This window comes from Peromyscus californicus, unplaced genomic scaffold (assembly GCF_007827085.1).
Source record: "Peromyscus californicus insignis strain IS unplaced genomic scaffold, ASM782708v3 Scaffold_3__1_contigs__length_106647218, whole genome shotgun sequence".
In the NCBI taxonomy this organism is placed as follows: Eukaryota; Metazoa; Chordata; class Mammalia; order Rodentia; family Cricetidae; genus Peromyscus; species Peromyscus californicus.
The window spans coordinates 79,809,406-79,821,684 of NW_026294551.1; the positions used below are offsets into that span (position 1 = coordinate 79,809,406).

The 12,279-nt window shown below is 45.3% G+C and overlaps 1 protein-coding gene across 5 annotated transcripts in view; it reads right to left on the reverse strand.

Annotated features, from left to right (window-relative positions):
* The window catches only part of Atp10b (ATPase phospholipid transporting 10B (putative)), a 239,522-nt gene that overhangs the window by 52,276 nt on the left and 174,967 nt on the right, over positions 1-12,279 (reverse strand). For all 5 annotated transcript variants that reach the window (XM_052758459.1, XM_052758456.1, XM_052758458.1 and 2 more), the window contains 4 exons: positions 7,261-7,392; positions 3,882-4,009; positions 1,818-2,070; positions 728-966 (listed from right to left, as the gene is read on the reverse strand). In XM_052758459.1, coding sequence (XP_052614419.1) covers positions 728-966; positions 1,818-2,070; positions 3,882-4,009; positions 7,261-7,392 — 752 coding nt within the window. The remainder of the gene's footprint in view (positions 1-727; positions 967-1,817; positions 2,071-3,881; positions 4,010-7,260; positions 7,393-12,279) is intronic.

The window sequence follows — 12,279 nt, forward strand, 5'->3', positions numbered from 1 at the left end:
CTTTCTTCAAGTGCACAAGGCCTTAAAGGCTTATCTTTTGTCTTTCTAGTGTATGAAAATACAGACATAACAAATAATTTCTGGTTTCCTTTAGCTGTGTAATTGGAAATGTGTCCATAATGAGGAGACCCCTGGCTCTCAGTTGTGGTAGTGACAGATGGGGAAGGGAAAAGGCTCTAGGGCACCGAGGACTATACCAACCTACGTGGTAAGGATTTCTTAACTCAAGCCAATTATTGCCATAAGGAAACCCTGGACTAGTACAGGGAATTTTCTAATTCCATTTTAAGAACAGGAGAAATGAATATTTCAGATAAGAACTCTTAATTTCCAAACACTGAATGTTTTGAACTAACGAGAATTGTGTATGCTGATAGAACACTGTATGGGTTCCATATGGGACTGGGAGGGGACATTCTGAGATCTCTTCAGGCTTTAAATAACTTTAAAAAAAATAATTACAGAGTTTCATGGAGCCCAGGATGGCCTTAGACTCACTATGTAGCAAGTGCTGGGATTATAGGTATGCAGCATTCTACTTGGTTTGTGAGGGGCTGGGATTGAACTCAGGTCTCATACATACTAGGAAAGCATTCTCTCAACTAAGCTACACCCCCAACCACCAGCTAATCAGGGTTTATAGAGGCTCTGATATATCCAAGAACCTTCTCTGTTATCTTCTTGGCGCAATTTGGTTGTGATTCAATGAACCAAGGCAGAGACTTACTATTGAGCTGCTGAAGGCCACCGGAGGCTGTGAGGTCTCCCAGCGTCCCACAGACCTTTGTCGGGAGTGGCTCTGGATGGGGACCCGGGCACTCTGGGACCTCCTCAGAGGCTGGGCACCTCCTTGGCTTCTCATCGTTGCTGGGCCCTGGGTCCATCTAGGTGGGAAGGACAGACACTGGTATTGGGTCCATTCCTCACCATCTGAGTCCAGCTCCTTTGGCATCTCCAATCGTTTGGCTGCAAGAATGGAATCTTGTTACATCTTGGCTGAGCTGTGGTTGGTGGGGGTGGGGTGGGGTGCTAGACTTCAGGGGTTGGAATAGAGCACAGGAAAGGTCTATGGAAAACTGTGGCTGGGCTGCTATGACTGGAGAAAGTTATATGATCTTGTGCTTTGATTTAACCTCTACCTTTAGTTCCTCAATTAGAGGTTTTAAAGAAGTATAAAACTCAGGATCATTTTGAAGATTTTAGTAACAACATAATATGTGAAAACGACTAGCTAAGCTAGGTGCTTGTAGTAATAGCTGTTGTGTTATTAAAAGGAAATAAGAGGCTCCCGTGTAAATAGTGAGTGATTGCCATAGCAAAGGGGATAGGGCTATCTATAATATCTCCTCTCTCTCTTTAGTGTGTGTGTGTGTGTGTGTGTGTGTGTGTGTGTGTGTGTGTGTGTGTGTGTATACTAACTCAGTTCTACAGGCTACCTTCAGACCACAAAAAGTAGCAAAGTGACAGTTCAGGCATCGTAAAACTTCATATTCTAAGCCAAAACACTGACTTGATGAAATCTAAGGCATTTGTTAAAATGGAAGGCATTTTCTGAATGTGTCAAAGTTCACCCTGTGCCTAGATCTAGACACATCCCAACACACCAGGTAAGGTAACAGGACAAATTCCTAAGCCTTGGTTTCATGACTGAGACATAATTGGGACACATGCCATCTTAGCCCATCCTTGATGTAAACACACTGTGCTGTATGGAGAGGTGATACAACTTGCCAAAATGCTATAGAAACCCTGTGGGGAATCAGAATAGTGTCCTTGTCCCCCTGTCAAGAGGGCAGGGTGCTTGTGGGCCCTCATACCATTTTCTTGGTGACAATATTCACTGCCCACAATGGTACACCGCCGGAACACCATCTTGTTTTCTGTCAGGGTCCCCGTCTTGTCAGAGAAGATGTACTGGATCTGGCCCAGGTCCTCTGTAATGTTGAGGGCTCGACATTGAATAGACAGATCGGTTTCTTCATCATATAGGTCAAGGTCATTATGAAGGAGGTACACTTGCCCGAGCTTTACCAACTCGATGGACACGTACAAGGAGATCGGGATCAACACCTGAGGGAGGATAGATTCACACTGTGTCAGAAACCCGCTTGATCCCTGCTCCCAGACCCTCACTAGTGGATAGCAAAGGCATTTGATGGAAAGGTGAGGACAGTTCACAGCATGGCTTTTCCTGAGAAATTAAAAGTTAGTGAATTCAGGTCTCCCTTGGAATTCTTGGGGGGATGTGAAGTGGAGATATGCCTCTTCATCCTGTGGTGTCTGGAGGGAGGGGGGCAGGCACTCCTCACTGGCTATTTACTGACAGCATGTTGAGTATAGGAATTTTAGCACCCCTCTTGAGAGACTCCTGAGCCCTCCGATCTCTGTGACATGGAGGGTCACGGGCATCTTTGCAGGTGCTCAGGCCTTATGCTGATTACGTTCACTAGTCCAACGCCAGCTTTGCTCTTTGTTGGACATTGTTCCAAGTCTTGGCAATGGAGGTTGTTAGAACAAAACTGGCCATAAGAAACTCATATTCTAGTGACAATATATAGACAATCAATATATATGATGTGGTTGTCTCGTGAAATAGAGTAAAGGAAATCAGAGAGGACATAGAGTCATAGACTGAATGGACTTTCATATACATGACGTTTGGGCAGAAACTGAAGAGAGGAGGGTGCAAAGATCACACTGGGAAGAGAATTCTGGGCAGTGGGAGGGGTTTGGTTGTTCAGGAGGTGATAGTGAGCAGGCATGATACAGGAAGAATGGAGGAGGAGATGAGATGGGGTCAAGGTCCAGGTTGTTTAAAGCCTTGTTGGCTTCCACAAGGACTTCGGATTTTATTCTGAGCAGACATGAATTACCAGCAGATTCTGTGCAGAGAACAGGTGTGTTTACATTTGCCTTTAAGAAGGATCAAACTGCTATGATGAATGGGAGGTTGAAATGGTTCATCAGTCGGGAACAGAGTTCTAAAAGACATTGACTGTAGACGAGTCTTCACCAAACAAAACTCCAGCTTCTCATCTTCCATCAGCTGTGTGTCTTTATAGAGCGCAAATATGTAAAGAAAAACATCACTTTATCCCTTACGACATATTTTATAGGTCTCAACTATATTTTTCTCATTTACTCTGTTCTTCTCTATCTCTATCTATCGAATGCTGGAACATTAATATGTAAATTTTCTCTATCTCCAACACTTGGGTATTTAATCTTCCTTTGGTCTTGAGTCTTAGTGTTTTTCCTGTTCTGCATCTGGCAAAGGGTGTAGCTTGAGTTTTCCTGCCTGGCCCACAGTCAGGACAAATCTCTATCACCTGCCAGTCCCACAGCCTTCAGACCCAACCAAGTAAACACAGAGACTTATATTGGTTACAAACTGTATGGCTGTGGCAGGCTTCTTGCTAACTGTTCTTACAGCTTAAATTAATCCATTTCCATTAATCTATACCTTGCCATGTAGCTCGTGGCTTACCGGCATCTTCATATGCTGTTTCTCATTGTGGCGGCTGGCAGTGTCTCTCTGACTCAGCCTTCCACTTCCCAGCATTATTCTCCTCCTTGTCCCGCCTACACTTCCTGCCTAGCCAATGGCCAATCAGTGTTTTATTTATTGACTAATTAGCAACACATTTGCCATACAGAACATCCCACAGCAAAAGGCACATATACATGGGTGACTGTTGCATTCTTGCTCTTAACCTTCTTCTACAGCTGAGAGGTGGTCCTGACATTACCAATGTGAACACTTGGTAAACACACCAGAAGGCAATAACTCTGTCTTCCCATCTTGTCCTTATTACTTCTTTCTGGGGCTAGCACTTATTTTTCTTTATTTTCTGAAGCTGTGGAGGGTAGAGAGCTCTTACCTGGAGAAGGATGATCATTGTGAGGAACATATAGAAGCCTCCAAGGCCAAGGGAAAGGAAGTTCCCTTCAGCATCTGGCACGTCAAAGGGAGGATGCTCCTTAAAGGTCCCATTCCAGAGGCTGTGGCCTGAGAAGAAGCAAAGCTAGGCATGAGACTAAGTCTTTACTTAGTCCTAAGTTGGCCACCTGGCCATGACATGTTCCTAGACATGGGTGGGTATTTGAAGAGCCTATTTTTATTCCCCATGACACACTGCCCTTTCCTCCTCTTTCTCTTTTCCTTTAGTGTGACAGTGGTGCTTCATGTACCCAACTCTTCACTGTTCAATCCCTTGATGGAATGATGGACACTGTCTGTTTTTACTGGAAAGATTAGTATGAAGATTACATATATTCTGGTGGAGTCTTATCACATAGAGGTTGGAAAGATAATGGAACATATACTTTTCAGTCTTATTGTATGAAGTGTGTGGTTGGGCAGTCTTGACACATCTGTCTTCCACTTTTCTTTCCTACCCATCCCCCCTCATCTATTTATGTACCTAATTACCTATTTTCCCACTCTTCCCTCCTATATCCAATACTCATTGATTTTATCAGTCTTGTTCTTTGTTCTTGAGTAATTCTCACTAAGCAAAGGACTTTGACCTTAAAAGATCCTGAGGGGGCTGTGTGCTAGAGTATGGAATGCTATGAGAGTCCACAGAACCCACACCATGTACACACTGAACTCTTTGTTTCCTTATTTGCTAAAGGGGTGACAGCACCACAGGATTGTGCAAGATGAGCTACATCCAGCACCTGCTACAGATCTGTCTAAACTTGAATGTCCTTGTCTGTTCATTAGTAATAGCTATCCTATAGGGTTATTGTGAAACTAGAATAACCCATTGTGCAGAATTCTGTGCTGACTATTTCTTCTGTCAGCTTTAATACAAGGAAGGGGGAGCCTCAACTGATAAAATTCCCTTACCAGATTGGCAAAAAATTCCCCACAGATTATGGACAAATCTTTGGTACATTTTCTTGATTGATATGGGAGGGACCAGCTTACTGAGGTGATGCCACCCCTGGGCAGGTAGTCCTGGATGGTATTAGAAAACAAGCAAGCAAGCCATGAGGAAGAAGCCAGTAAGCAGCACTCCTCCATGGCTTCTGTTTCAATTCCTGCCTCTAGATTTCTGCCCTGACTTCCCTCAATGATGGACTCTGATGTGGAGAAAATCCCAATTAAAACAAATGCTGCCAGCTTCAGGGCAGGAACTATAGAGAGTAAGAGCCATAAAATGTCATCACACCCAAAGGCTCCCTCCCTGCCAGGCTGGGCCAAATTCCTCACAGTCACTTCAGAAGGAAGGAGTATTACAGACATAATATAATTTAATGGTGACAGTACAGAGGAGAAGACATGCACAGAGAAGGGGCCCCTGCAGTAAGACAAGAAAGCAGAGAAGCTACAAGGTGAACCAGAAGTCTCGGGGGCCATGGAGCCTGGGCAGGTGTCTGTGCATGTAATGTTTGTGTATTATGAGCTAAGCAAGAAGACACACCTTGCTATAAAACCAAAGGGAACATTTGGTAAGGAACCCTGGAATCCTACTTGTCATGGGAGGACTTTCTCCTCTTCAAGGGCTATGCTTTAATGAGGCGGCCAAAGAGTCCTGCGTCATAAAAGTTGCTATTTGCAATAGAGGATTTGTCTTCCTTCTCCTTTGATGTTCTCCCTTTATCATTTTTGAGACTTTGTAAAGCCAACTTTGGGTGCCTTATCTCTGTGTGTAATCATTAGTTTCTTTTTTTTTGTCTGGAGACACAATGATCTCAAGAAAACTTTCAGTTCTGGCATGCCTGAAAAACTTAACATGGAGGCATAGTTCCTGCAGCCATGAGGGCAGAGTTGGGAGTGGCTGTGTTCTTGCTGTGGTTTCCTCTATCTTCCTGTGCTGCCTTTTCAGCTGTGAGCCACCCACTCATGCACAACTGTTAGACTCACCTGTGAGCTACATTAAATTATAATGTAAATTATAGTATAAATTCCTGGCCACCTTGAGACAAGCCAACATCATTGCTGCTCTTTGGGTCAGGGTCATTCAGGGGTGTGCGGGCTCATGAATTTTTTCTCCTGATCATCCCTTATTCTTTGTGGGGTCTCCTTAAGCGTTCTGTGAAACACCCCTAGAGTAAAGATGATGGGGGGGAAGGGTAAGATCTCCATGGAGAACCCTTTCTTGTCTCCACTCTGAAGATAAACTTAAGTGGTTTCAGCCATTCCTTTCTATGCCTTTTGAGCTTGCTCTTGCTCTTACACACTAGATAGCCAACTGCTTCTCTGTCTATAGTCATTCTCCTTTCCACCTCTGTACCCTCCTGTGCTACCCATGTGACTAAGTACATTCTTTCTCTCCCCAGATTTCCCTGCCTCCTCGTACTCCTGAACTTGTGTCTGCCACCTATCTCCTGCAGCAAAAGCCCACCTCATTTAGTAATCAGCTAGAACAGGTACCGCTCCAGGAAAGACTCCCCTCACTGGTGTTTCCACAGTGCCCACGGAAGGTGAAATAACACTTCACCCATAACAAGATACATCCTAATTGGTGGGTCCTGGGAAGAGGCTGTCTTAGGAGGAAGAGAGGAATTTGCAGGTGTGAGTAACTCATGAAATTCAAAATGGGGAGTATCCTGGATTCTCCTGGTGGCTTCAAGGATGTAATTACAATTGTGCTTATAAAAGGAGGTACCACAGATAAGGCTGGGGAGATATGAGCAGAGTATGGAAGATGCTTCTAGTACAATGAACAAAGGCCAGGAGGAAGCTTCTAGAAATTGAAAAAAGACAGGACCGATTCCTCCCTGGGTCTCATCAGAAGGAAGCAGAGCTGCTGAAGTCATGATCTTAACCCAGTCAATTGGACTTCTGCTGCTTAGAAGAAGATGAAGAAGCAGAGTGAATTTGTGCTGTTTTGATCCTCTAAGCATACATGACTTAATTTCACGGCAACAACAGGCAAATAATGCAGTGCCCATGGGAAGTGCCCCATTGAGTAGGGCAGTGTGAGCTCTCAACTCTGTTTGACTCCTCCTGGGCAGATTGTGGGCTCTCCAAGGATCAGTCCTGTGAGTTATTCATTCATCTTGTTCTCCTTCCATGCTCAGAGAACACCTATACTTCATGAGATTTTTTTTCAGCCCATCAATCATTGACAGTATTGCTAATATTTAAGAACACATATACTTTACAGTAGATTTTCATCAGTACCTTCACTAAAGTAGGTGGTACAGACTTGATTCTTCTTTAAGGAAATTAAAGCTCAGAATTATAGTGATTTGCCAAAAGAATTGAATGGATTTCTGTGTTGCTTTTTGCAGAACATCCCTTACCTATAGCTCCAATGAGGCACATGAGGAAGAGGAGGCCGATGCAGAAGAAGACATCCCTGTTGATGCGCCGCTCAACATTGCTGCGTTTGTAGCGGGGCCCACTGTTGTTCAGCATGGCTTTCGTCTCATGACCTTTGAGAGAAAATTGGGAATTTAGATGGAAAGAGATGCATGTGCAAAGATCCTGCAGGAGGATTGATCTTGGGGCCAACAGTTCCCATGTTTGTTTCTTTATGTCTAAGGTGTTGACATTTCCTGAGGAAGAACAGTAGAGACAAAATCTGTCACCCCAGTACTCATCAGCTACCTTCCCATAAAAATCTTGTTCCAAGAAAAAAATGCCAAAGTTGGAAGACTATCAGTTTTCCTAGTTACTTCTTTTCTACCTGGGGAAACTGAGGAGCAGGGTAGAAGGAACTTGTCCAATGTGAAAGAATAAGTTAATACTAGAAGCACAGTGGGAAGCCAGGATCTTTCCTTTCACCAACCCAAGTGAGGTGCTGAGAAACACTTGGTCTTCAGACTGTGTCTCTTCTTAGGAGTTGCTGGGTTTTAATTACTGTGTGTACTCACCAATAGCCAAAGTGAAAAATGCCATTCGTTTTTCTGTGTAAAATTAAAGAAAACCAGTGCACCAGCTCCAGAAGCAAATGGCTTTAATGCTACCGAGTTAGTTGCCTTGAGGATTTAGAATAGCAATGGCAGTAGGAGCAAACGAGCTCAGATTATTCAATTTGAGTTGCTGTAGTTATGAGGGGCTCTGACAGCGTGATAGGCACAGGTTGCTGCATTCTTCGCTCACTCCCTGCCTCAGGCTCACCTCACAGGGGTCCTCACTCTCTGAGATCCTTTCATTCTTTAGGCCTGAAGTGGGGTCAAAGGCAAGGCAGTTAGGGAGGGCAGGGCTGCTAGAGTTGGGATTCAGCTCTGTATATATTTGACCTTGGCTTACAGGGAGTTCATCTCAGGGAGTGTGGTGTAAGGATTATGTCCTTAATTATGTCACTAGCCTGCAATAGTGTCCCAGCCTAAAAAGCGGGTGTGCCCTCTCTATGCTCTTTTTTCCGCACTCTCTCCTTCCGTATTTTCTCTCTCTCTCTCTCTCTCTCGCTCTCTCCCTCTCTCTCCTTCTCAATAAAGCTCTAGAAAGGTAACCATGGCTCGTGATTCTTCTGCCACCACAGCATCCAGTAGTCAGCAGTGCCGCTGCTTAACCAACATGTGAGACCTTAGGTAAATAGATTCCTCTGCACTTGAACTTCTCATCTGCAAAAGGGGATAAGGGTTGTGTATGTGTGGTGGGTATGGAGGAGGGAATTAACCTACAGCTTACTGTAGGCATGTTATGGTGAGTAGGAGAGAGAAAGAAAGAGAAAGAGAGAGAGGTGGTTCGTGGTTGGGGGTTCAGGGGGTTTTTGGTAGCTGCCACGGTGATTCGGCTGCTGTGGGTGCAGAGTTTGAGCAGGAAGGAACAAGATAGTGAGGCCTGGTCACCCATGGTCACAATGCCAGGCAGGGCAGCAGGGACCAGTCTGTCTGGGCGGTGAGAACTGCAATGTTTAACAACCCCACCCACTCCAGGCCCTGGACATCTCAAATTCCTGTAAGGCCAGATCACTAGTTGCATTTTATGCCATGATTAAGCTGTATGCTTTAAAAGGCAAGTCACAGAGACTGGAGAGATGGCTCTGTGGTTAGGAGCACTGGTTCTCTTCTAGAGAACTTGGGTTTGAGTCCCAGCACCCACATGGTGGCTCACAACTGAACTCTGTGGGCATTGAGCATGCATGCGGGCAAAACACTCTTACGTATAACATAATAAAATATTTAAATTTCTTTCCTTTATTTTACTTTTTAAAACTTTGTATTGATTGTGAATTTCACCTCATGTATCCCAAACCTACTCATCTCCTGTCCCTCCATATCTGCTCTTGCGACCTCCTCCCCCAAAGACAACAAAACAAACAAACAAAAATGTGGACGTGGAGCTGCAGCGCTGTGCAGTCTACCCTTTTGCCCAAACAGCTTTACTTGCAAATGTTCACTGCAACCAGTCATTGGACGGGTTCGAGGCCTCTGGCTTCTGCTACACTACCATTACTGCACCCTCATTGGGACTCCTCTTGGATATCCTGCTGTTGACCTGTGTTGTGAAGATCCTGCGGCTTTGGTTCTGCAGGACTGGTCTCTTCATGCTCCAGCAGTTTATGGATGGGGTAGATGTTGGGGTCCCCCAACTCAAAGCTCTGGATCTGGGCCTGGGTGGAAGCTGAGTTGGTCAGCCTAGGGCCACCAGGGCCAGCTCTCCCACTCTGCCTAGGTGGTGGGCAGGGTCAGCTCTCCAGTCTGCTGTAATAATTTGTTTTTAAAGCAAGTCATAAATTGCCTCTGAAAATTTAATCAATTTTCCTATTGAGGAAAATGGTCCTTTTGTGGTACTTTGCCTCAAACTTGCCTGAAGTCTGTATTTTCGTTCCTCAAGGGTGATGTGGAGAACGTCAGAAAACAGGACGTAGCCAGAGTCTGTAGGGAAGTGAGGTGTTTACACCAACAAATTTTGACATAGGGTTCCTAGCCAGTTGAGACCTTGGAGAATGGCTAAATGAGAAGTTACATATGGCTTTTTGTCCCTTGCCAAAGTGACCTGCAAGCGGCCACTCAGCAGGAAAAGCAAGGCATGCTTCTGGGGAATCTGTGGTTTTATTGTCGGCATGGTGACTGCAACTGAATCCACCGCTGTTTCATAAGGACTGCACCTGAATCTACGCTGTTTCCGTAAGGACCGCTCCTGAATCTACACTGTTTCCATAGGATGGCGCCTGAATCTACACTGTTTCCGTAAGGACCGTGCCTGAATCTATGCTGTTTCCGAAGTCTACGCTGTTTCTGTAAGGACACCTGAATCTATGCTGTTTCCGTAAAGACCGCGCCTGAATCTACGCTATTTCCATAAGGACCGCTCCTGAATCTACACTGTTTCCTAAATCTACACTGTTTCCGTAAGGACCGCACCTGAATCTACGCTTTTTCCTGAATCTACACTGTTTCCTTAAGGACAGCGTCTACGCTGTTTCCATAAGGACCGCTCCTGAATCTACACTGTTTCCTAAATCTACACTGTTTCCGTAAGGACCTCGCCTGAATCTATGCTGTTTCCTGAATCTATGCGGTTTCTGTAAGGACCTCGCCTGAATTTACGCTTTTTCCTGAATCTACGCTGTTTCCGTAAGGACCGCGCCTGAATCTAAGCTGTTTCTGTACAGACCGCAGCTCCTCAATCACTGCCCCTCTGCCCTGTGTCCCGCCAGAACCACCTCTGCCTCTGTAGCCAAACATAGTTTTTAGCTAAGTTTCTTAAGTCTTTACCAATAAATTCTCCGGAGTCAATACTGGGATGAAAACATGCTAGCTCAGAGAGGCTGAGAAGCAATCAGCTGACCTTCCTCCTTAGCTAGTGACTAAGAGACTCTCTTTCCTGATGCCAAACCAAAAGAGACCGCCAAGCTCCAAGGCTCTCTCTACTACTTCCTGTGCGTTTTTTTCCCCCCGTAATCCACCTGCCTCTGCCTCCCAAGTGCTGGGATTAAAGTTGTACCCCTCCAAGTCTGGCTCCACTTTATTTTTTGAGACAAGATCTCTCTCTAAATCTGGGGCTTACGTGTCTGGCCAGCAGGCCTTCAGCCCTGGTGTTACAGGCACACCCTGGCTTTCCTACATGTATGCTGCGACTGGACAAGCTTATATGCTTTAAAGTGCTTATGTGACAAGCATTTTTACCAATTTTCCTCAGTCTACGAGTATCTTCCACTAAAATCTCAACCTCAACCCCATCAGCTGCTCTGCTGAATTTTAATTTTATTTATCAGAGCTTTTTTTTTTTTTTTTTAATCCCAAAGAAGGTAATGTATTGCAGGCCAATTGTGTTTCAATGCTAAGACATATCACCACATCTGAAAAGCCCATTGTTCTGTATGCTGATAATGCACTGCCCCTCCTCCCACTGGTGACCTGCACGGACAGCCAAGTGCCTTCTGGTATGGGGCACCTAGAAGAGTAGGGCTGGCCTTTCACAAACAGCTGGCCTGATTCATCCAGAACAAAGGCTGCTTTTCCTGCTAAATCCCTGGCAGGCATGGACTATGAGGCCAGCAGGGCCCGGGGCCCTCCACCAGAATCAATCAATCAATCTCTCTCTCTCTCTCTCTTTCTGGTTTTGTTTTGTTTGTTTTTTGAGACAGTGTTTCTCTGTGTAGTTTTGGTGCCTGTCCTGTAGACCAGGCTGCCCTTGAACCCTGCCTGGTTCTGCCTCCCCAGTGCTGGGATTAAAAGTGTGTGCCACTGCTGCCCCGCCTCACCTTCTGTTTTTAGTTTCTTTTCTTTTTGGTTTTTTGAAACAGGGTTTCTCTGTATAATGGCTCTGGCTGTCCTGAAATTGGCTGTGGCCTCAAACTCAGAGATCTGCCTGCCTCTGCCTCCTGAGTGCTAGGATTAAAGGCGTGCGCCACCACTGCCAGTTTAGTTACTTTCCTATTGCCATGACAAAACACCATGACCAAAGCGACGTATGGAAGGAGAGTTCACTGAGGCTCAATTTCAGAGGGTGAGTGTATGTGTTGGGTGTGAGAACCACCAAAAGTCCTTTGCCCACATTCAGGAACCATGTTCCTCCCTGCTTCCAATGATTCAGTGCCAATGGCCGGCCCCCATCATCATTAATGGCCAATGCAACATCGTATTTTCCATGTGTGTGTGCTCCTCCACTTAGCTCTCGGTAGGTAGAAGGGGCTCAATAAATGTTTGCTGTGAGAAGAAGCCCATACCTCCACACTAGAGCTGATTCTGGAAGACTCTAGTCTCTCGGTGACAAGGGGATTCCGCCATAATGACAGGACACAGGCAAGATGGTCCTAAGCGGAGATGAGCCAATACCTGCGCCAGGTCCATACACCTCCCAACACTGTGAGCTAAATTAAACCCCTTTTCTCGAAAGCTTGCCTGCCTCAGCTATTGTAGTACAGT